Here is a 23,832-nt window from a genome sequence, read left to right as displayed (position 1 = left end):
CGATTCTGGGGCCTCAAAGGTCAAAGTATTCTAAATGTCTTTAAAGTGACTCCATATGCCTCTGATGACTGCATTCTTAAAGTACTTTTGGGGTATTCAGCCCTTAAAGTGGATCTTGCTGCCTTGATGACTTGAAGGAAGCCTTGTATGCCTTCTGGGGGCCTGTGGCCTTTGGGGCCTGGCTCTCTGCATGCCTCAGAGCCTTTCTGGGTGCCTCTGGTGGGCCTTTGACTGACTGCAGGATCTGTAAGTATCTAAAGGCTCTGGAGGCTCCTTTGGTAAAAGTGATCTTGGAAGCACTGATGTCAGCCTTTGGGTCCTGAGGTACTGTGGCCTTTCATTGACTGTATCTTCTAGCTGTGTTCCTGTCATTTTGGGGGCATTTGAGGCCTTTTAGGTATTTTAAATAATTTTGGGCATTTTTAAAATTTTGGGTTATTTAGGGGTGTTTTTAGTCAATTTGGGGCGTTTTGAGGTCATTTCGGTATTTCGGGATGTTGTGCCACAGCTAGTTAGGTTTTAAAGGAAGTGTTTTTCTAGCGTAGGTCAGGCTCCTCGGCCTGCAGGGAGCGTTTGAGGCGCAGCAGGATCGTCGTCAGCCACTGGTCCAGCCGGGAGATGGAGTCGAATTCCTTCACCTGGGGGAAAATCTGATTTGGGGGGACCTGGGACCCTCCTGGGGCTGGGCTCAAACCAGGGGGGTTGGGGGAGCTGGGGAGGTTTGGGGTGAAATTGAGGAGGTTTGGGGGATTTGGGGTGAAATTGGGAGAGTTTGGGGGTTAGGGTTGAAATCAGAGGGGTTAGGGGATTTGGTGAAATTGGGGAGTTTGGGGGATTTGGGGAGGTTTGGGGGATTTGGGGGATTTGGGGTGAAATTGGGGAGGTTAGGGGGATTTGGGGTGAAATTGGAGGTTTGGGGATTTGGGGGATTTGGGGTGAAATTGGGGAGGTTTGGGGAGGTTTGGGGTGAAATTGGGGAGGTTTGGGGGTTGGAGTTAAATCAGAGGGGTTGAGGGATTTGGGGTGGAATTGGGGAGGTTTGGGGGGATTTGGGGGATTTTGGGAAGTTTGGGGTGATTTGGGGGATTTGGGGAAAATGGGGAGGTTTGGGGGATTTGGGGTGAATTGGGGAGGTTTGGGGGATTTGGGGGATTTGGGGGAAATTGGGGAGGTTTGGGGAGGTTTAGGGGATTTGGGGGATTTGGGATGAAATTGGGGAGGTTTGGGGAGGTTTAGGGGTGAAATTGGGGTTTGGGGGATTTGGGGTGAAATCAGGAGGTTTGGGGGATTTGGGGTGAAATTGGGGAGGTTTGGGGTGAGAATTTAGGGAGATTTAGTGGGTGAAATCGTGGGGGTTTGGGGGGATTTGGGGCGAAATTCGGAGGGTTTTGGGGGACTTTGGGGGGATTTAGGGTGAAATGCAGTGGGGGCATTGAGGGGATTTGGGGGAGGTGTTTGGGGTGAAATGCTGGGAGGTTTGGGGAATTTAGAGAAATTTGGGGAGATTTGGGGGATTTGGGATGAAATTGGGGGGTTTGGGATGAGATTAGAGGGTTGGGGGATTTGGGTGAAATCAGGGGGTTAGGGGGTTTGGGGTGAAATCAGGGAGGTTGGGGATTTGGGGTGACATGGGGATTTTGAGGTTGGGATCTGGGGTGAAATGGGGAGGTTTGGGGTGATTTGGGGGATTTAGGGTGAAATTGGGGCCTTGTGGGGTTTGGAGCGACTTGGGGGCTTTGGGGTGGAACTGAGGGTTCTAGGGGTTTTGGGGTGACATCAGATTGGGGGGAATTTGGGGGGTTTTGGGGTGAAATCAGGGGATTTTAGGGTGAAATTGGGGGTTTTTGGGGGTTTTTGGGGGTGTTTTGGCACTCACAGCATCGGTGAAGGCGTCCACGTTCTGCTCCTCGTGAGCCTCCAGCAGCTTCTGGGGGGGGGAGGAGGAGGAAGAGGAGGAGAAAACCCCCCAAAAATCCCCAAAATCCACCCCTGGAACCCCCAAAATCCTCCCAAATTCCCCCCTGGAAGCAGGGAAGAGATCTGGGGGCGATCCCAGAGAGAGGAAGAGGAGGGGGAAGAGGAGGAAGAAAGAGGAGGAAGAAGAGGAGGAGGAAGAGGAGGAAGAGGAAGAAGGAGGAAAAGCAGAAAGAAGAGCAAGAGAGAGGGGAAAGAAGAGGAAAAGGAGGAAGAAAAAGAGGAGGAGGAAGAGAAGGAAGAGAAAGAGGAAGAGGAAGAGAAAGAAAAGGAAGAAAAGGAAGAGGAGGAAGAGGAGCAAGAGAAGAAGAGGAAGGGGGAAGAAAAGGAGGAAGAAAAGGAAGAAGAAAAGAAAGAAGAGAAGGAGGAAGAAAAGGAGAAAGAGAAGGAGGAAGAGGAGGAAGAGAAAGAGGAGGAGGAAGAAGAGGAGGAAGAGGAGGGGGAGGAAGAGGAAGAGGGGAAGAGGAGGAAGAAGAAGAGGAAGAGGAGGAAGAGGAAGAGGAGGAAGAGGGAAGAAGAGGAAGAAAAGGAAGAAGAAAAGAAGGAAGAGGAGGAGGAAGAAGAGGAGGAAGAACAAGAAGAGGAAGAGGAAGAGGAGGAGAAGGAGGAGGAAGAAGAGGAAGAGGAGGAGGAGGAGGAAGAGAAGAAAGAGGAGGAGGAGAAGGAGGAAGAGGAGGAGGAGGAAGAGGAAGAGGAGCAAGGGAAGAAGAGGAAGAGGGAAGAAGAGGAGGAAGAAAAGGAAGAAGAAAAGAAGGAAGAGGAGGAGGAAGAAGAGGAAGAAGAGGAGGAGGAAGAAGAGGAGGAAGAGGAGGGTGTGGGCAGGGGGGAAGGGCTGACCTTGAGGAGTTTGCACTCCCGGGAGTCGGAGAAGGCCGGGAACATCCCCTCGTACCTCTGAACGGCCAGCTGGGAACAGGAACATTCCCAACATTCCCAGATATTCCTGACCCTTCCTGACCCATCCCAGCCATTCCCAAACATTCCCAACATCCCCTCGTACCTCTGAACGGCCAGCTGGGATAGAGACACATCCCAAACATTCCTAAATATTCCTGATCATTCCCAACATTCCCAACATCCCCTCGTACCTCTGAATGGCCAGCTGGGAACATTCCAAACATTCCTGGTCATTCCCAAACATTCCTGACCTTTCCTGACCCATCCCAACCATTCCCAACATCCCCTCGTACCTCTGAATGGCCAGCTGGGAACATTCCAAACATTCCCAAACATTCCCAGATATTCCTGAACATTCCTGACCATTCCCAACATCCCCTCGTACCTCTGAACGGCCAGCTGGGAACATTCCAAACATTCCTGATCATTCCTGATCATTTCCAAACATTCCCAAACATTCCTGACCATTCCCAACATCCCCTCGTACCTCTGAACGGCCAGCTGGGAACAGAAACATTCCCAAACATTCCCAAATATTCCTGATCATTCCTGACCCTTCCTGACCATTCCTGACCATTCCAAACATTCCCAAACATTCCTGACCATTCCCAACATCCCCTCGTACCTCTGAACGGCCAGCTGGGAACAGGAACATTCCCAAACATTCCAAACATTCCTGGTCATTCCCAAACATTCCTGATCATTCCCAGACATTCCCAAACATTCCCAACATTCCCAGATATTCCTGATCATTCCTGACCCATCCCAGCCATTCCCAAACATTCCCAACCATTCCAAACATTCCTGACCATTCCCAACATCCCCTCGTGCCTCTGAACTGCCAGCTGGGAAGAGAAACATTCCCAAACATTCCCAGACATTCCCAACATAGAGACACATCCCAACCATTCCCAAACATTCCTGACCCTTCCTGACCCATCCCAGCCATTCCAACCATTCCCAAACATTCCTGACCATTCCTGACCCTTCCTGACCCATCCCAGACATTCCTAAACATTCCCAACCATTCCCAACATCCCCTCGTGCCTCTGAACTGCCAGCTGGGAACAGGAACATTCCCAAACATTCCCAGACATTCCTGATCATTCCCAAACATTCCTGACCCTTCCTGACCATTCCAAACATTCCCAAACATTCCCAACATCCCCTCATGCCTCTGCACTACCAGCTGGGAACATTCCAAACATTCCTGACCATTCCCAAACATTCCCAACCCATCCCAGCCCATTCCCCGTGATTCCCAACCCATTCCCAGTTCATCCCAGCCCATTCCCAGCCCATTCCCAGTTGACCCAGCACCATTCCTGGTGATTCCCAGCCCATTCCCAGTTCATCCCAGCCCATTCCCAGTTGACCCAGCCCCATTCCCAGTGATTCCTGTCCCATTCCCAGCCCATTCCCAGTTAATTCCCAGCCCCATTCCCAGTTGACCCATCCCATTCCCAGTTCATCCCATCCCATTCCCAGCTGATCCCATCCCATTCCCAGTTGATCCCATCCCATTCCCAGCTGATCCCATCCCATTCCCATCCCATTCCCAGCTGATCCCATCCCATTCCCAGTTGACCCAGCCCCATTCCCAGTTGATCCCATCCCATTCCCAGTTGATCCCATCCCATTCCCAGTTGATCCCAGTCCCATTCCCATCCCATTCCCAGTTGATCCCATCCCATTCCCAGTTGATCCCATTCCCATTCCCAGTTGATCCCAGTCCCATTCCCAGTTGATCCCATCCCATTCCCAGTTGATCCCAGTAGAACTCCCAGTGATTCCCATCCATTCCCATCCCATTCCCAGTTAATTCCCAGCCCATTCCCAGTTGATCCCAGTACAACTCCCAGTGATTCCCATCCATTCCCATCCCATTCCCAGTTGATCCCATCCCATTCCCAGTTGATCCCAGTTGATCCCATTCCAATTCCCAGTTGATCCCAGTTGATCCCAGCCCATTCCCAGTTGATCCCAGTTGATCCCATCCCATTCCCAGTTGATCCCATCCCATTCCCAGTTGATCCCAGTTGATCCCATTCCCAGTTGATCCCAGCCCCATTCCCGGCGCGGTTCCCACCCTGGCGTTGATTTGGTCGATGCAGAAGTGGCAGAGGGCGGCCCTGAAGAAATGATCCTTGGCGCTGTACTTCAGCAGGGGGCTGTCCATGGCCACGGATCCCACCTGGAAAACATGGAAAAATGGGGAAAAACAGGGAAAATCAGGGAAAAATGGGAGTCAGGGACACCAATTCCCCCTAAAAACCACGGAAAAATGGGGAAAAATGAGAGAAAAATGAGAGAAAAATGAGAAAAAATGAGGAAAAAATGAGAGCCAGGGCTGGCCATGGCCACGGAGCACACCTGGAAAACACGGAAAAATGGGAAAAATCAGGGAAAAATGGGATTGAGGGATGTGGATTACACCTAAAAACCACGGAAAAATGGGGGAAAATGGGGAAAAAATGAGATAAAATGAGAAAAAATGAGAGCCAGGGCTGGCCATGGCCACAGAGCACACCTGGAAAACACGGAAAAACGGGAAAAATGGGAGTCAGGGATGTGGATCACCCCTAAAAACCACAGAAAAATGGGGAAAAATGAGAGAAAAATGAGAAAAAATGAGAAAAAATGAGATCCAGGGCTGGCCATGGCCACGGAACCCACCTGGAAAACACGGAAAAACGAGAAAAATGGGAGTCAGGGATGTGGATCACACCTAAAAACCACGGGAAAATGGGGAAAAATGAGAAAAAATGAGAAAAAATGAGAAAAAATGAGGAAATATGAGAAAAAATGAGATAAAATGAGAGCCAGGGCTGGCCATGGCCACGGAACCCACCTGGAAAACACGGAAAAATGGGAAAAATCAGGGAAAAATGGGATTGAGGGATGTGGATTACACCTAAAAACCACGGAAAAATGGGAAAAATCAGGGAAAATTGGGAGTCAGGGACATAGATTACACCTAAAAACCACGGAAAAATGGGGAAAAATGAGAAAAAAATGGGAAAAAAGGAGAGAAAATGAGATCCAGGGCTGGCCATGGCCATGGATCCCACCTGGAAAACACGGGAAAATGGGAAAATCAGGGAAAAATGGGAGTCAGGGACATAAATTACACCTAAAAACCACGGGAAAATGGGGAAAAATGAGAGAAAAATGGGAAAAAAGGAGAAAAAATGAGAAAAATGAGATCCAGGGCTGGCCATGGCCACAGAGCACACCTGGAAAACACGGAAAAATGGGAAAAATCAGGGAAAAATGGGAGTCAGGGACACGGATCACACTTAAAAACCACGAGAAAATGGGGAAAAATGAGAAAAAATGAGAAAAAATGAGAAAAAATGAGAAAATGAGAGCCAGGGCTGGCCATGGCCACAGAGCCCACCTGGAAAACATGGAAAAATGGGAAAAATCAGGGAAAATCAGGGAAAAATGGGATTTACGGACGTGAATTCCGTCTAAAAACCAAGGAAAAATGGGAAAAATGAGAGAAAAATGAGAAAAAATGAGAGCCAGGGCTGGCCATGGCCACGGAACCCACCTGGAAAACACGGAAAAATGGGAAAAATGGGATTGAGGGATGTGGATTACACCTAAAAACCACGGGAAAATGGGAAAAAATGAGAAAAAATGAGAGAAAAATGAGAAAAAATGAGAGCCAGGGCTGGCCATGGCCACGGAACCCACCTGGAAAACACGGAAAAATGGGAAAAACGGGGAAAATCAGGGAAAAATGGGAGTCAGGGACACCAATTCCCCCTAAAAACCAAGGAAAAATGGGGAAAAATGAGAGAAAAATGAGGAAAAATGAGGAAAAATGAGGAAAAATGAGAAAAAATGAGAGCCAGGGCTGGCCATGGCCATGGAACCCACCTGGAAAACAGGGAAAAACGGGAAAATCAGGGAAAATCAGGGGAAAATGGGAGTCAGGGACACGGATCACACTTAAAAACCACGGGAAAATGGGGAAAAATGAGAGAAAAATGAGAAAAAATGAGATCCAGGGCTGGCCATGGCCACGGAACCCACCTGGAAAACACGGAAAAATGGGAAAATCAGGGAAAAATGGGAGTCAGGGACACAAATTCCCCCTAAAAACCACGGAAAAATGGGGAAAAATGAGAGAAAAAAATGAGAAAAAATGAGATCCAGGGCTGGCCATGGCCACAGAGCACACCTGGAAAACACGGAAAAATGGGATTGAGGGATGTGGATTACACCTAAAAACCACGGGAAAATGGGGAAAAATGAGAGAAAAATGAGAAAAATGAGAAAAAATGAGAGCCAGGGCTGGCCATGGCCACGGAACCCACCTGGAAAACACGGAAAAATAGGAAAAATCAGGGAAAAATGGGATTTACAGACATAGATTCCCCCTAAAAACCACGGGAAAATGGGGAAAAATGAGAAAAAAATGAGAAAAAATGAGAAAAAATGAGAAAAAATGAGAAAAAATGAGAGCCAGGGCTGGCCATGGCCACGGAGCCCACCTGGAAAACATGGAAAAACGGGAAAAACGGGGAAAAATGGGATTTATGGAGGAGGAGGAGGAGGAGGAAGGGCAGGACCTGCTCGTAGATGTCGATGGCGCGAGGGAACTGCTCGAGCTGAGCCGCGAACGTGGCCACCTTCAACAGGCACTTGTTGGCTGAGCTGGGACAAAAACAGCCCAAAATCAGCCAAAATCACCTCAAAATCACCTCAAATCCACCCAAATCCAGCAAAAATCCACCCAAAACCAGCCCCAAAACACCCAAAACCAGCAAAAATCCACCCAAAACAGCCCCAAATCCCCCCAAATGGCACCTTCAGCAGGCACTTGTTGGCTGAGCTGGGGAAAAAAACACCCAAATCAGCACAAAAACAGCCCAAAAAACACTCAAATCAGCCCAAAACCAGCCAAAAATGGCCCAAATCCACCCAAAAACAGCCCCAAAACACCCAAAACAGCCCCAAACTGCCCCAAATCAGCCCCAAATGGCACCTTCAGCAGGCACTTGTTGGCTGAGCTGGGGTAAAAACCAACAAATTAGCACAAAATCAGCCCAAAATCAGCCAAAATCACCTCAAAACCAGCTCAAATCCACCCAAAACCTGCAAAAATCCACCCAAAAACAGCCCCAAACCCCCAAAACAGCCCCAAATCCCCCCAAATGGCACCTTCAGCAGGCACTTGTTGGCTGAGCTGGGGCAAAAACCAACAAATTAGCACAAAAACAGCCCAAAAAACACACAAATCAACCCAAAACCTGCAAAAATCCACCAAAACCAGCAAAAATCCACCCAAAACCAGCCCAAAAATCCACCCAAAAACAGCCCCAAACTGCCCCAAATCCACTCAAATCCCACCCAAAATCCACTCAAATCCACCCAAATCCCCCCAAAATTCACCCAAATTCACCCCAAATCCCCCCCAAATTCACCCAAATCCCCCCAAAATCACTCAAAATTTCCCCCCAAATTCCCCAAAATTCACTCAAAATTCTCCCCAAAATCCCCTCAAAATTCCCCAAATTCCCCAAAATCCCCTCAAAATTCCCCAAATTCCCCAAAAATCCACCGCAAATTCCCCAAAAATCCACCCAAATTTCCCCAAAATCCCCAAAAATCCCCTCAAAATTCCCCAAAATCCCCTCAAAATTCCCCAAAACCCCCAAATTCCCCCCAAAATTTCCGAAATCCACCAAAAATCCACCCAAATCCCCCCAATTCACCCACAAATCCCCTCAAAATTCTCCAAATTCCCCAAATCCCCCCAAAATGCCCCAAATTGTGGTGGTACCTGGTGGATTCCTCCCCTTTAAAATAATCTGCTGCCTGCTCGTAGTGGGCCATGGCCTGGAAACACAGAAAATGGGGAAAAATGGGAAAAAAATGGGAAAAAACAGGAAAATGGGGAAAAGAAGAGGGAAAATGGAATAGAATGGGAGAAAATGGGAAAAAACCAGGAAAAAATGGGGGAAAATGGGAAAAAAAGGGGAAAAAATGGGAAAAAGCAGGAAAAAAGGGGAAAAAAAGGGGATCAGAATGGGGGAAAATGGGAAAAAAAGGGGAAAAAACGGGATTAGAATGGGGGAAAAATGGGAAAAAGTGGGGGAAAATGGGAAAAAATGGGATCAGAATGGGAGAAAATGAGAAAAAAAGGGGAAAAAATGGGATCAGAATGGGGGGAAAATGGGAAAAAATGGGGGAAATGGGAAAAAAAACGGGAAAAAATGGGAATGGGATCAGAATGGGGGAAAACCAGGAAAAAATGGGGGGAAATGGGAAAAAACAGGAAAAAGACGAGGAAAAATGGGAAAAAATGGGGTCAGAATGGGAGAAAATGGGAAAAAAATGGGGGAAAATGGGAAAAAATGGGATCAGAATGGGGGAAAATGGGAAAAAATGGGAGAAAATGGGAAAAAACAGGAAAAAAAATGGGGAAAAATGGGAAAAAATGGGATCAGAACGGGGGAAAAATGGGGAAAAACGGGGGGAAAATGGGAAAAAATGGGAAAAAAACAGGAAAAAATGGGGAAAAATGGGATCAGAATGGGAGAAAATGGGAAAAAACCAGGAAAAAATGGGAGAAAATGGGAAAAAATGGGAAAAAACATGGGGAAAAAGGAAAATATGGGATCAGAACGGGAGAAAATGGGAAAAAATGGGGGAAAATGGGAAAAAAGGGATCAGAACAGGAGAAAATGGGAAAAAAACGGGAAAAAATGGGAAAAGGGGAGAAGGGGACAGAAAAGGGGGATAAAACTGGATAAAGTTGGATAAAAAGATGATAAAAGCTGCCTAAAACTGGATAAAATGGGATAAAACTGGATAAAATCTGATTAAACCTGGACAAAACCAGATAAAATGAGAATAAAACCTGGATAAAAGTGGGTTAAACTGGGATAAAAACTGATAAAATGAGGATAAAACCAAACAAAACCTGGATAAAACCTGGATAAAACTCAATAAAATGAGAATAAAACCCAATAAAACCCAATAAAACCTGATAAAACCTGGATAAAACCTGGATAAAACCCAATAAAATGAGAATAAAACTCAATAAAACCCAATTAGACCTGATTAAACCTGAATGAAACCTGGATAAAACCCAACAAAATGAGAATAAAAGTCAATAAAACCTGATTAAAGCTGGATAAAACCTGGATAAAAGCCAATAAAATGAGGATAAAAGCCAATAAAATCTGATTAAACCTGGATAAAACCTGGATAAGAGCAGATAACATGAGAATAAAACCCCATAAAATGAGGATAAAACTCAATAAAGCCCAATAAAACCTGATTAAACCTGGATAAAACCCAATAAAATGAGAATAAAGCCCCAAAATCTTTGGGATCGGAGCCCCAAAATTCCAGGGATTGGAGCCCCAAAATTCCAGGGATTTGAACCCCAAAATTCCAGGGATTTGAACCCCAAAATTCCAAGGTTTGGAGCCCCAAAATCTTTGGAATCAGAGCCCCAAAACTGCAAGGATTTGAGCCCCAAAATTCCAGGGATTTGAACCCCAAATTCCAGGGATTGGAACCCCCAAATTCCAGGGATTGGAATCCAAAAATTCCAGGGATTGCAGCCCCAAATATTTGGAATCAGAGCCCCAAAATTCCAAGGATTTGAACCCCAAAATTCCAGGGATTGGAGCCCCAAAATTCCAGGGATTGGAGCCCCAAAATTCCAGGGATTGGAGCCCCAAATATTTGGAATCAGAGCCCCAAAATTCCAAAGATTTGAACCCCAAAATTCCAGGGATTGGAACCCCAAAATTCCAGGCATTGGAACCCCAAAACCTTTGGAATGAGGGCCCCAAATTCCAGGGATTGGAACCCCAAAATTCCAAGGTTTGGAGCCCCAAAATCTTTGGAATCAGAGCCCCAAAACTGCAAGGATTTGAGCCCCAAAATTCCAGGGATTGGAACCCCAAAATTCCAGGGATTGGAACCCCAAAATTCCAGGGATTGGAACCCCAAATCTTTGGAATCAGAGCCCCGAAATTCCAAGGATTTGAACCCCGAAATTCCAGGGATTGGAACCCCAAAATCTTCGGGATCAGAGCCTTGAAATTCCAAGGATTTGAGCCCCAAAATTCCAGGGATTTGAACCCCCAAATTCCAGGGATTGGAGCCCCAAAATCTTTGGAATTAGAGCCTAAAATTCCAAGGTTTTGACCCCCAAAATTCCAAGGATTTGACCCCCAAAATTCCAAGGATTCGAACCCCAAACCCTTCACAATCGGAGCCCCAAAAAAAAGCTCCAAATCCCGGGATTTTGGGCCGTTCCAGGCTGGATTTTTCCAGGAATTTTTTTGGGGGGAAGATTCCCAAGCTGCCAGGGTGGGAATTCCCGGCATTCCCGAGCCGTTTTTCCCGGGAATCCCCGGGCTGACCTTGTGGACGTCGACGAGGTCGCCCTCGTAGATCTCGGCGATGGCCACGTGCTGCTTGGCGGCCACCGTGAACCGGCCCTGCCAGGGGGGAAAATCCGGGATTATCCCAAAAAAAAACCGGGAAAAGCCATCCCAGAGGGAGCAGAACCCCCCCTGGAGGGGAAATTCCTGCTGGGAATTCCGTGGGAAGGGAGGGAAGGGCTCACCATGTCGGTGTAGATGTCGATGGCGCGGAGCAGGCACGACACGGCCTCTGGAAAACAGGGGGGGAAACGGTGGGAAAGGGGGAAAACTCCCTCTGGAATGTGGGAAAAACACCCTCTGGAATGTGGGAAAAACACTCTCTGGAATGCAGGGGAAAAGGGGGAAAACACCCTCTGGAATGAGGGGAAAACACCCTCTGGAATGTGGGGAAAAAGGGGGAAAAACACCCTCTGGAATGTGGGGAAAAGAGGAAAAAACACCCTCTGGAATGTGGGGAAAACCCCCTCTGGAATGTGGGGGAAAGGGGGGAAAAACACCCTCTGGAATGTGGGGAAAAGGGGGAAAAACACCCTCTGAAATGTGGGGAAAAGGGGGAAAAACACCCTCTGGAATGTGGGGAAAAGGGGGAAAAACACCCTCTGGAATGTGGGGAAAACACCCTCTGGAATGAGGGAAAAACACCCTCTGGAATGTGGGAAAAAGGGGGAAAAACACCCTCTGGAATGTGGGAAAAACACCCTCTGGAATGTGGGAAAAAAGGGGGGAAACACCCTCTGGAATGTGGGGAAAAGGGGGAAACTGCCCCTGGAAAAGTGGGAAAAGAGGGAGGAAAAACCTGCTGGAAAAGTGGGAAAAACACCCTCTGGAATGTGGGGAAAAGGGGGGAAACTGCCCCTGGAAAAGTGGGAAAAAAAAGGGAAAATACCCTCTGGAAAAGTGGGAAAAACAGCCCCTGGAAAAGTGGGAAAAACACCCTCTGGAATGCAGGGGAAGAGGGGGAAAAACACCCTCTGGAATGTGGGGAAAAGGGGGGAAAACATCCTCTGGAAAAGTGGGAAAAGAGGGAGGAAAAACCTGCTAGAAAAGTGGGAAAAACACCCTCTGGAATGCGGGGCAAAAGGGGGAAAAACACCCTCTGGAAAAGTGGGAAAAGAAGGAGGAAACAGCCCCTGGAAAAATGGGGAAAACACTCTCTGGAATGCGGGGGGGGGGAAACACCCTCTGGAAAAGTGGGAAAAGAGGGAGGAAAAACCTGCTGGAAAAGGGGGAAAAACACCCTCTGGAATGCAGGGGAAGAGGGGGAAACTGCCCCTGGAAAACTGGGAAAAGGGGGAAAACATCCTCTGGAAAAGTGGGAAAAGAGGGAGGAAACAGCCCCTGGAAAAGTGGGAAAAGAGGGAGGCAAAACCTGCTGGAAAAGGGGGAAAAACACCCTCTGGAATGCGGGGGAAAGAGGGAAACCGCCCCTGGAAAAGTGGGAAAAGAGGGAGGAAAAACCCGCTGGAAAAGTGGGAAAAACAGCCCCTGGAAAAGGGGGAAAAACACCCTCTGGAATGCAGGAAAGAGGGGGAAACTGCCTCTGGAAAAGTGGGAAAAACAGCCCCTGGAATGCAGGGAAGAAGGGGAAAAACACCCTCTGGAATGTGGGAAAAGAGGGAGGAAACAGCCCTTGGAAAAGTGGGGAAAACACCCTCTGGAATGAGGGGAAAAAGGGGAAAAACACCCTCTGGAAAAGTGGGAAAAGAGGGAAACTGCCCCTGGAAAAAAGTGGGAAAAAAGGGGGAAAACACCCTCTGGAATGCAGGGAAAAGGGGGAAACTGCCCCTGGAAAAGTGGGAAAAACACCCCCTGGAAAAGGGGGAAAAACACCCTCTGGAATGCAGGGGAAAAGGGGGAAACAGCCCCTGGAAAAGTGGGAGAAAAGGGGGAAACTGCCCCTGGAAAAGTGGGAAAAGAGGGAGGAAACAGCCACTGGAAAAGTGGGAAAAACAGTCCCTGGAAAAGGGGGAAAAACACCCTCTGGAATGCGGTGAAAAAGGGGGAAAAACACCCTCTGGAAAAGTGGGAAAAGAGGGAGGAAAAACCTGCTGGAAAAGTGGGAAAAACACCCTCTGGAAAAGGGCGAAAAACACCCTCTGGAATGTGGGAAAAAGGGGGAAAAACACCCTCTGGAATGTGGGAAAAAGGGGGAAAAACACCCTCTGGAATGTGGGAAAAACAGCCCCTGGAAAAGTGGGAAGAGGGGGGGAAACAGCCCCTGGAAAAGGGGGGAAAAAAGGGGGAAATACCCTCTGGAAAAGTGGGAAAAACAGCCCCTGGAAAAGTGGGAAAAACTCCCTCTGGAATGAGGGGAAAAGGGGGGAAAAATACCCTCTGGAATGCAGGGGAAAAGGGGAAACTGCCCCTGGAAAAGTGGGAAAAACACCCTCTGGAATGCGGGGAAGAGGGGGAAACTGCCCCTGGAAAAGTGGGAAAAACAGGCTCTGGAAAAGGGGGAAAAACACCCTCTGGAATGCGGGGAAAAGAGGGAAAACAGCCCCTGGAAAAGTAGGAAAAGCACCCTCTGGAATGCAGGGGAAAAGGGGGAAACAGCTCCTGGAAAAGTGGCAGAAACAGCCCCTGGAATGTGGGGGGGAAAAGGGGAGAAACAGCCCCTGGAAAAGTGGAAAAAGAGGGAGGAAAAACCTGCTGGAAAAGTGGGAAAAACAGCCCCTGGAAAAGTGGGAAAAACATCCTCTGGAATGTGGGGAAAGGAGGCAAAACACCCTCTGGAATGCAGGGAAAAAGGGGGATACAGCCACTGGAAAACTGGGAAAAACAGCCACTGGAAAAGGGGGAAAAACACCCTCTGGAATGTGGGGAAGAGGGGGAAAAACACCCTCTGGAATGCAGGGAAAAAGGGGGAAACTGCCTCTGGAAAAGTGGGAAAAACAGCCCCTGGAATGCGGGGGAAAGGGGAAAAATATCCTCTGGAAAAGTGGGAAAAGAGGGAGGAAACAGCCCCTGGAAAAGGGAGAAATTCCAGGAATTGGAACCCCAAAATCTCTGGAATTAGGGCTCAAAATTCCAGGGATTGGAAACCCAAAATCTTTGGGATCGGAGCCCCAAAACCTTTGGAATTAAAGCCCCAAAATTCCTGGGACTGAAACCCCAAAATCTTTGGAATGAGGGCCCCAAAATTCCAGGGATTGGAGCCCCAAAATTCCAAGGATTTGAACCCCAAAATTCCAGGGGTTGGAACCCCAAAATCTTTGGAATGAGGGCCCCAAAATTCCAGAGATTGGAACCCCAAAACCTTTGGAATGAGGGCCCCAAAATTCCAGGGATTGGAGCCCCAAAATTCCAGGGACTGGAACCCCAAAATCTTTGGGATCAGACCCCAAAAATTCCAAGGATTGGAGCCCCAAAATTCCAATGATTTGAACCCCAAAATTCCAGGGATTGGAACCCCAAAATCTTTGGAATGAGGGCCCAAAATTCCAGGGATTGGAGCCTCAAAATTCCAGGGATTGGAACCCCAAAATCTTTGGAATGAAGGCCTATAATTCCAGGGATGTGAACCCCAAAATTCCAGGCACTGGAACCCCAAAATCTTTGGAATTAAATCCCCAAAATTCCCGGGACTGGAGTCCCAAAACCTTTGGAATGAGGGCCCAAAAATTCCAGGGATTGGAGCCCTAAAATTCCAGGGACTGAAACCTCAAAACCTTTGGAATTAAAACCCCAAAATTCCAGGGATTGGAACCCCAAAATCTTTGGGATCAGAGCCCCAAAATCTTTGGAACTAAAGCCCCCAAATTCCCGGGACTGGAATCCCAAAACCTTTGGAATTAAAGCCCCAAAATTCCAGGGATTGGAGCCCCAAAATTCCAGGGGTTGGAACCCCAAAATCTTTGGAATGAGGGTCCAAAATTCCCAGGACTGGAATCCCAAAACCTTTGGAATTAAAGCCCCCAAAATTCCAGGCACTTTGGAGCCGCCCCCGCAGATTCCGCCGGAAGCCAAAACCGCGGGAATTCCACCCAAAAACTGCGGCTCCATCTGCTCGGAATCCACGGGAATCCCGGAATTCCGGAGGGGAGCCAAAGTCCAGAGGGCTGGGAGCCAAATTCCAAAGGGTTGGGAGCCAAATTCCAAGGGAAAAGAGGGAAAAAAGAGCCCCCTCCAGGCCTGGGGGGGGAAATTCCGGCTGGAATTCCCAGATTTTTGGGGGGGTTTTGGGGGGCTCTGGGGGTGGAATTGTTGGGAATTCCCGAGGGAAGGGGATTTTGGGGGAATTTTGGGGGGATTTGAGGGAATTTTGGGAGGATTTGAGGGAATTTTGTGGGGATTTGAGGGAATTTTGGGGGGATTTTTGGGAATTTTGGGGGGTTTTGAGGGGATTTTGGGGGGATTTTAATGGGATTTTGTGCAATTTTAATGGGATTTTGTGCCATTTTATGGGATTTCCATCTCCCAGCCCCTCCCAGGACCCCAAATCCCAGGAATTCCTTTGGGAATGCTGCTCCTCACGCTCTGGATCCACATCTTTGAAGGATTCTGAGGGATTTTAAGTGAGTTTTATGCTATTTTAATGGGATTTTATGGGATTTTAACACAATTTTATGGGATTTTGGGACAATTCCCGACTCCCAAACCCCTCCAGGACCCCAAATCCCAGGAATTCCCTTGGGAATGTTTCTCCTACCCTGAGGGTCGCACTTTTTGAAGGATTCTGAGGGATTTTAAGTGAATTTTATGCCATTTTAATGGGATTTTGTGCAATTTTAACAGGATTTTTGTGGGATTTTGAGCCAATTCCCACCTCCCAGCCCCTCCCAGAACCCCAAATCCCGGGAATTCCCTTGGGAATGTTTCTCCCTACCCTGTGGGTGGCACTTTCTGAAGGCATTGAGGGATTCCAGGTGAACTTTGTGCATTTTCAGTGGAATTTTAATGGGATTTGATGGGATTTTGGGACATTTCCCACCTCCCAGCCCCTCCCAGGACCCCAAATCCCGGGAATTCCTTCGGGAATGTCAATCCTCACCCTCTGGATTGGATTTTTTGGAGGGATTTGGGAGATTTCAGGTGAATTTTGTGCAATTTTAACAGGATTTTGAGTGATTTTAACACAATTTTGTGGGGTTTTGGGACAATTCCCGACTCCCAGCCCCTCCCAGGACCCCAAATCCCAGGAATTCCTTTGGGAATGTCGATCCTCCCCTTCTAGAACCCCCTTTTTGGAGGATTCTGAGGGATTTTAAGTAAATTTCATGCGATTTTAATGGGATTTTGTGCAATTTTAACGAGATTTTATGCGATTTTAATGGGATTTTGGGACAATTCCCGACTCCCAGGACCCCAAATCCCGGGAATTCCTTTGGGAATGTTTCTCCCTACCCTGTGGGTGGCACTTTTTGAAGGATTCTGAAAGATTTTAAGTGAATTTTGTGCAATTTTAACAGGATTTTATGGGATTTTAATGTGATTTTATGCGATTTTGGGACAATTCCCGACTCCCAGGACCCCAAATCCCGGGAATTCCTTTGGGAATGTCGATCCTCCCCTTCCAGAACCATTTTTTTTGAAGATTCTGAGGGATTTTAAGTGAGTTTTATGTCATTTTAATGGGATTTTGTGCAATTTTAGTGGGATTTTGAGTGATTTTTACAGGATTTTTGTGGGATTTTGGGACATTTTCCACCTCCCAGCCCCTCCCAGGACCCCAAATCCCGGGAATTCCCTCGGGAATGTTTCTCCCTACCCTGTGGGTGGCACTTTTTGAAGGATTCTGAGGGATTTTAAGTGAGTTTTATGCAATTTTAATGGGATTTTATGGGACTTTAATGGGATTTTACAGGATTTTGGGATGATTCCTGACTCCCAAACCCCTCCAGGACCCCAAATCCCGGGAATTCCCTTGGGAATGTTTCTCCCTACCCTGTGGGTGGCACTTTTTGAAGGATTCTGAGGGATTTTAAGTGAGTTTTATGCAATTTTAATGGGATTTTATGCAATTTTAACAGGATTTTTGTAAGATTTTGGGACATTTTCCACCTCCCAGCCCCTCCCAGGACCCCAAATCCCGGGAATTCCTTTGGGAATGTTTTTCCTACCCTGAGGGTCGCACTTTTTGAAGGATTCTGAGGGATTTTAAGTGAATTTTATGCAATTTTAATGGGATTTTGTGCAATTTTAACAGGATTTTTGTGGGATTTTGAGCCAATTCCCACCTCCCAGCCCCTCCCAAGACCCCAAATCCTGGGAATTCCCTTGGGAATGGTTTTCCTACCCTGTGGGTCGCACTTTTTGAAGGCGTTGGCGGCGTCCACGAGCCGGGAGGCGGCGTCGGGTTTGCTCTGCAGCTGCTCGTGCAGTCGGGAAGCTCGGCAGAAAGCGCTCCCAGCCTCTGGAAAACACGGAGAACGGGTCATTCCCGGAATTCCCAGCCTCTGGAATGCTCACAGGGGTCATTCCCAACGTTCCCAGGCCTTGGAAAAGGGATAAGGATCGTTCCCAGCCCCTGGAAAAGAGGGATAATGAATCGTTTCTAGCACTTCCAATCCCTAAAAAATAGGGATAATGGATTATTCCTGGAATTCCCAGCCTCTGGAATGCTCACAGAAATCATTCCCAGCTTTTCCACATCATTTCCAGCATTCCCAGCCCCTGGAAAAGGGACAGGGATCGTTCTCAGCCCCTGGAAAAGAGGAATAATGGGTCATTTTTGGCATTCCCTGCCTCTGGAAAACACGGATAATGGGTCATTCCCAAAATTCCCAGCCTCTGGAATGCTCACAGGGATCATTCCCAGCTTTTCCACATCATTTCCAGCGTTCCCAGCCCCTGGAAAAGGGACAGGGATCGTTCTCAGCCCCTGGAAAAGAGGAATAATGGGTCATTTTTGGCATTCCCTGCCTCTGGAAAACAAGGATAATGAGTTATTCCCAGAATTCCCAGCCTCTGGAATGCTCACAGGGGTCATTCCCAGCTTTTCCACATCATTTCCAGCGTTCCCAGCCCCTGGAAAAGGGACAAGGATCACTCCTAGCCCTTGGAAAACAAGAAGAGGGGTCAGTGCTGGCGTTCCCTGCCTCTGGAAAACACGGATAACGGGTTATTCCCGGAATTCCCAGATCATTCCTGGTGTTCCTGGATCATTCTCAGCCCCTGGAATTCCCCTCCCACCCAGGGGATGTCATTCCACAGTGGGAATTCCATGAGAATTCCCAGAAATTTGGGCCCATTCCCAAGGGATTTATTGACCATTTCTGAGGAATTTTGAGGAGCCATTCCCGGGAATTCTGGGGTCCGTTCCTGAAGGATTTTAGGGACCATTCCTGGGAATTCTCAGCTCATTCCTGAAGAATTTTAGGGTCCATTCCTGAGGGATTTGAGGGCCATTCCCGGGAATTTTGGGCCCATTCCTGGGAATTCTGGGAGCCATTCCCAAGTGATTTGGGGCCCCAATCCCGGGAATTCTGGGCCCATTCCAAAAGGATTTTGGGGCCCATTCCCAAGGAATTTTGGGATCAATTTGTGAGGAATTTCGGGTGCCTATTCCTGGGAATTCTGGCACCATTCCCAAGTAATTTTGGGGCCCATTCCCAAGGGATTTTGGGGCCCCATTCCTAGGAATTCTGGGCCCATTCCAAAAGGATTTTGGGGCCCATTCCCAAGGGATTTTGGGCCCATTCCTGACAGATTTTGGGGCTCATTCCCAAGGAATTTTGGGCCCATTCCCGAGGGATTTTGAGGCTCATTCCTGGGAATTTTGGGGATCATTCCCAAGGAATTTTGGGGCCCCATTCCCAGGAATTTTGGGCCCATTCCCAAGGGATTTTGAGATTCATCTGGACCCATTTCAAAAGGATTTTGAAGCCCATTCCTGAGGGATTTTGAGGCCCATTCCTGACAGATTTTGGGGCTCATTCCCGGGAATTCTGGGGCCCATTCCCAAGGTATTTTGGGGACAATTTGTGAGGAATTTTAAGGGCCATTCCCAGGAATTTTGGGCCCATTGCTGACAGATTTTGGGGCTCATTCCCAAGGAATTTTGGGCCCATTCCCGAGGGATTTTGAGGCCCATTCCTGACAGATTTTGGGGCTCATTCCTGGGAATTCTGGGCCCCATTCCAAAAGGATTTTGGGGCCCATTCCCAAGGGATTCTGGGGACAATTTGTGAGGAATTTTGGGTGCCTATTCCTGGGAATTCTGGCACCATTCCCAAGGGATTTTGGGGCTCATTCCCAAAGGATTTTGGGGCTCATTCCCAAGGGATTCTGGGGCCCATTTGTGAGGAATTTTGAGGAGCCATTCCCAGGAATTCTGGGCCCATTCCCAAGGAATTTTGGGGCTCATTCCTGAGGGATTTTGGGGCTCATTCCCAAGGAATTTTGGGGCCCCATTCCTGATAGATTTTGGGGCTTATTCCCAGGAATTCTGGGCCCATTCCCAAGGAATTTTGGGCCCATTCCCGAGGATTTGGGGGCTCAGGACCCACCACTCCAGTTCTTGGCCATCTTGAAGAGGTTGGCAGCTCGGGTGTAGCACTCACAGGCATCCTCCAGCCGGGAAGAACCCCTGGAAAAACGGGAAAAATGGGAATTAGGGAAGGGAAAAAGGGGGTTTGGGGGTCCAGGAATGGTCAGAGATGGGAAAAACCCCTGGAAAAATGGGAAAAATGGGAATTAGGGAAGGAAAAAGGGTCTAGGAATCAGGAGGCTCACAGGCCTCCTCAGCCGAAAGAACCCTGGAAAATGGGAAAAATGGGAATTAGGAAGGAAAAAGAGGATTGGGGTCAGGAATGGTACAGATGGGAAAACCCTGGAAAAATGGGAATTAGGGATGGGAAAAAGGAAGATTGGGAATCCAGGGGGGCTCACAGGGCTCCTCCAGCCTGGAAAAACCCCTGGAAAAATGGGAAAAATGGGAATTAGGGAGGGGAAAAAGAAGGTTGGGGTTCCAGGGGGATTCAAAAGTGAAAAAAAAACCAGGAAAAAATGGAAAAAAATCAGATTTAGGGGTGGAAAAAAGGGGGATTGGGGAGGTCCAGGAATGGCTCCGAGATGGGAAAAATGCCTGGAAAAATGGGAATGAAATAGGGAATCAGGGAATGGGAGAAAAGGAAGATTGGGAATCCAGGGGATTCAAAAGTGAAAAAAAACCAGGAAAAAATGGAAAAAAATCAGATTTAGGAGTGGGAAAAAGGGGGATTGGGGGTCCAGGAATGGTCAGAGATGGGAAAAACCCCTGGAAAAATGGGAAAAATGGGAATTAGGGGTGGGAAAAACCCTCCAAAATCCCCCCTCCCCCCCCTCAATCAATGACAACCCCTCAGGGACCCCCAAAGCTCCTCAGGGACCCCCAAATACCCCCCAAGATCCAAAAGTCAACTTTGGGACCCCCAAAGCTCCTCAGGGACCCCAAGAAGCCCTCAGGGACCCCAAAGCCCCTCAGGGACCCCAAAAGCCCTCAACTCAGACCCCTCGGACCCCATCCAAAGCCCCTCAGGGACCCCCAAAGCCCTCAGGACCCCCAAAATATCCCCAGGATCCAAAAATCAACTTTAGGACCCCAACGCCCCTCAGGGACCCCCAAAGCCCCTCAGGGACCCCCAAACCCCCAGGATCCAAAAATCACTTTGGGACCCCCAAAGCCCCTCAGGGACCCCCAAAGCCCCTCAGGGACCCCCAAAAGCCCCTCAGGGACCCCCAGAGCCCCTCAGGGACCCCCAAATACCCCCAGGATCCAAAAATCAACTTTAGGACCCCAAAGCCCCTCAGGACCCCAAAACCCCCAGGATCCAAAAAAACACCTTTAGGACCCCCAAAGCCCCTCAGGGACCCCCAAATCAAACCCAGGACCTCCAAATCCCCCAGGACCCCCAGACCCCCTCAAGGACCCCCAAAGCCCCTCAAGGACCCCCAAAAACGCCCCAGAATCCAAAAAATCAACTTTGGGACCCCCAGAGCCCCTCAGGGACCCCCAAATCAAGCCCAAGACCCCCAAATCCCCCAGGACCCCCAAAGCCCCTCAGGGACCCCCAAAGCCCCTCAGGGACCCCCCAAATCAAACCCAGACCCCTCAAACTCCTCTCAGGACCCCCAAATCAAATCAGGAACCCAGAATTGCCCCTCAGGACCCCCAAATAAATCCCAACCCCCAAATCCACCCCAGGATCCCAAAAGTCAATCCCAGACCCCTCCAAACCCTCAGGGACCCCCAGTTCTCCCCAACCCCCCAATTCTCCCTAACCCCCCAAAACCCCTCAAGGACCCCCAAATCAACCCCAGACCCCCAAATCCCACCCAGGACCCTCAATCCCCTAAATCCCCTCTAATCCCCCAATCCGACACCCCCTCAGGGACCCCCAAAGCCCTCAGGGACCCCCAAAACCCCCCAGTTCCCCCGTTCAGGACGCCCGAAGAGCGCCCCGAGGAAAGAGGAGGCCCCGCGGACCTTCCTGTCGGCCTCGCTGAGGAGCCGCTTCGCCTCCTCCTCCTTCTCCTTCTCCTTCTCGCCCTTCCCTTCTCCGGCCCCGGCGCCGCCATCGACGCCGCCATCTTGGGAGCCCCCTCCTCCGTCAACGTGACCCGCAGGACGCTCATTGGGTGAGAGCGCACGAGGAGCGCCCCCCTCGGGACTCTTCTGCTCTGGCCCCCAACAGAGAGGCGCCCCCTGGCGGGCGGGAGGACCCTCCGGGGGATTTTGGGGCATTTTTTGGAGATTTTGGGACATTTTGGGGCAATTTGGGGGGTTTGGGTGATTTTTAGGGTTTAGGCGATTTTTGGGGGGTGTTAAGAGGTGGTTTGGAGGAGTTTTGGGGGTGATTCAGAGGGAGTTCGAGTTCGTTTTTTAAGGGATTTTTCGGTGGTTGGGGGGGCGATTTTGGGAGGATTTTGGGACGTTTTGGGGCAGTTTGGGGGGTTTAGGTGATTTTTAGGATTTTCGGGGATTTTTAGGATTTTCAGGGATTTTTCAGGGAATTTTTGGGGAATTTTCGGGGATTTTTCGGAGTTTTGTGGAGTTTCTGGGATTTTTGGGAGGATTTTGGGACATTTTGGGGCAGTTTGGGGTTTAGGTGATTTTAAGATTTTCAGGGATTTTTCGGGGAATTTTCGGGGATTTTTCGGAGTTTTGGGGGGAGATTTTCGAGGGATTTTTTGGGAGGATTTTGGGACATTTTGGGGCAGTTTGGGGGGTTTAGGTGATTTTTAGGATTTCCGGGGATTAGCGCCCGCTCAGGGGGCGTGGTTATGCAAATGAGCGCTGCCTGGGTCGTTTGATCCCTTAATGAGCGTGGTTCATGCTAATAATCGACATAATTGGCGCGGTTATGCAAATTGTCCACCAAGGGGGCGTGTCCATGCTAATATCGGTCGGGTGGGCGTGGTTTATACCCATTTATGGCTTTACTGGGCGTGGTTATGCAAATTATCGGCTAAGAAGGCGTATTTATGCTAATATTAACATGGTGGGCGTGGTTTAGGCCTTTATTTGTCATTAGTGGGTGTGGTTATGCAAATTATCGGCCAAAGCGGTCTATTTATGTTAATATTAACGTGGTGGGCGTGGTTTATGTATTTATGTGGCATTAGTGGGCGTGGTTATGCAAATTAAGATCCGAGGGGGCGTGACTATGCTAATCTACGATATGTGGGCGTGGTTTAGACACATAGTTGTCATTGATGGGCGTGGTTATGCAAATAACCATCACGGGGGCGTGTTTATGCTAATATATGGGCGTGGTTTCCGATGGAACGCACACCCAGTGGGCGTGGTTATGCAAATCACCCCGGAGGGAGGGGTTTTGAGGGGGGGGTCTTTCCTGAGGCGACTTCTTCGGGAGGGGCGTGTCCGTCCCACTGCCTGTCCCGCCGCGGCTGAACGGGGCGCGGTTCATGCAAATTAAACCCCTCCCACCTTATTTTTTTTAGGGAGTGACTCCCCTTTCCTTGCCGTGAACTCCAACCCTTTTCCCTCTTTTTTTATTCCGTTTAGTCGGATTTTGGAGGGGTTTTTATTAACATTTCGGAGCAGGCGGCGCGGCGAACCGCTAAAAAAGCGGGGTCCTGCGCTGAGGGGGAGGGAAAAGGGGCGGGGTTTCCACCCCCGCCCCGTGCAGGGGCGCCTGGGAGACCCCGCGCCGGGCGCCGCTCGAGGCCCTCACGGTGAGTCCGCCCCGAATTTCAAAAAAAACAACAAAAAAAACCCAAAAAAACCCCGAAACACCCACCCCCGAAATAAAAAAACAAAACAACCCCCCTTCCTCCGAGAGTTTTAAAAAAAAAAAAAAACCCCGATTGGTTTCCCCTCCCTCAGCCTCCCCTTTCCCTTCCCTTCCTTCCCCTCACTCCCAGCCCCCTCCCGCCCTCCCCCTCAGGAAAATCACGGCTCTGTCGCGGCAGGGCCTTTTCCCCCTCACCCAACCGGGCCCCTCGCGCCGCGCTCTGAGGGAGGGGGGAGAGAAGGGTTTGGGGATTTGGGGAAGGGAGAGGGTCTCAGAACCCCCGGTTAAAACGGGCCTGGAATTTGGGGGGGAGGGGGGCCTTCGGCCTCGGCGGGAGCAGCCGCGTCTTCCTCTTCCTTCTC

General features: G+C 49.2%; 1 protein-coding gene across 1 annotated transcript; it reads right to left on the bottom strand.

Moving 5' to 3' along the window:
• Nucleotides 1–528: 528 nt before the first annotated feature.
• On the bottom strand, nt 529–21,803 carry LOC126646126 (alpha-soluble NSF attachment protein-like; the record flags this gene model as incomplete). The annotated part of the gene is made up of 11 exons (XM_050327220.1): nt 529–638; nt 1,877–1,927; nt 2,812–2,880; nt 4,961–5,065; nt 7,455–7,539; nt 8,669–8,724; nt 11,271–11,348; nt 11,477–11,523; nt 17,530–17,646; nt 19,742–19,821; nt 21,662–21,803. Coding segments are annotated over 11 exons (932 nt in total), but the record flags the coding sequence as incomplete, so codon positions are not given.
• Nucleotides 21,804–23,832: the final 2,029 nt, after the last annotated feature.

The sequence above is a fragment of the Myiozetetes cayanensis genome, unplaced genomic scaffold (genome assembly GCF_022539395.1).
Source record: "Myiozetetes cayanensis isolate MyiCay16 unplaced genomic scaffold, myiCay2020 scf322, whole genome shotgun sequence".
Taxonomy (NCBI): domain Eukaryota; kingdom Metazoa; phylum Chordata; class Aves; order Passeriformes; family Tyrannidae; genus Myiozetetes; species Myiozetetes cayanensis.
This window is presented reverse-complemented; position numbering and strand designations above follow the sequence as displayed.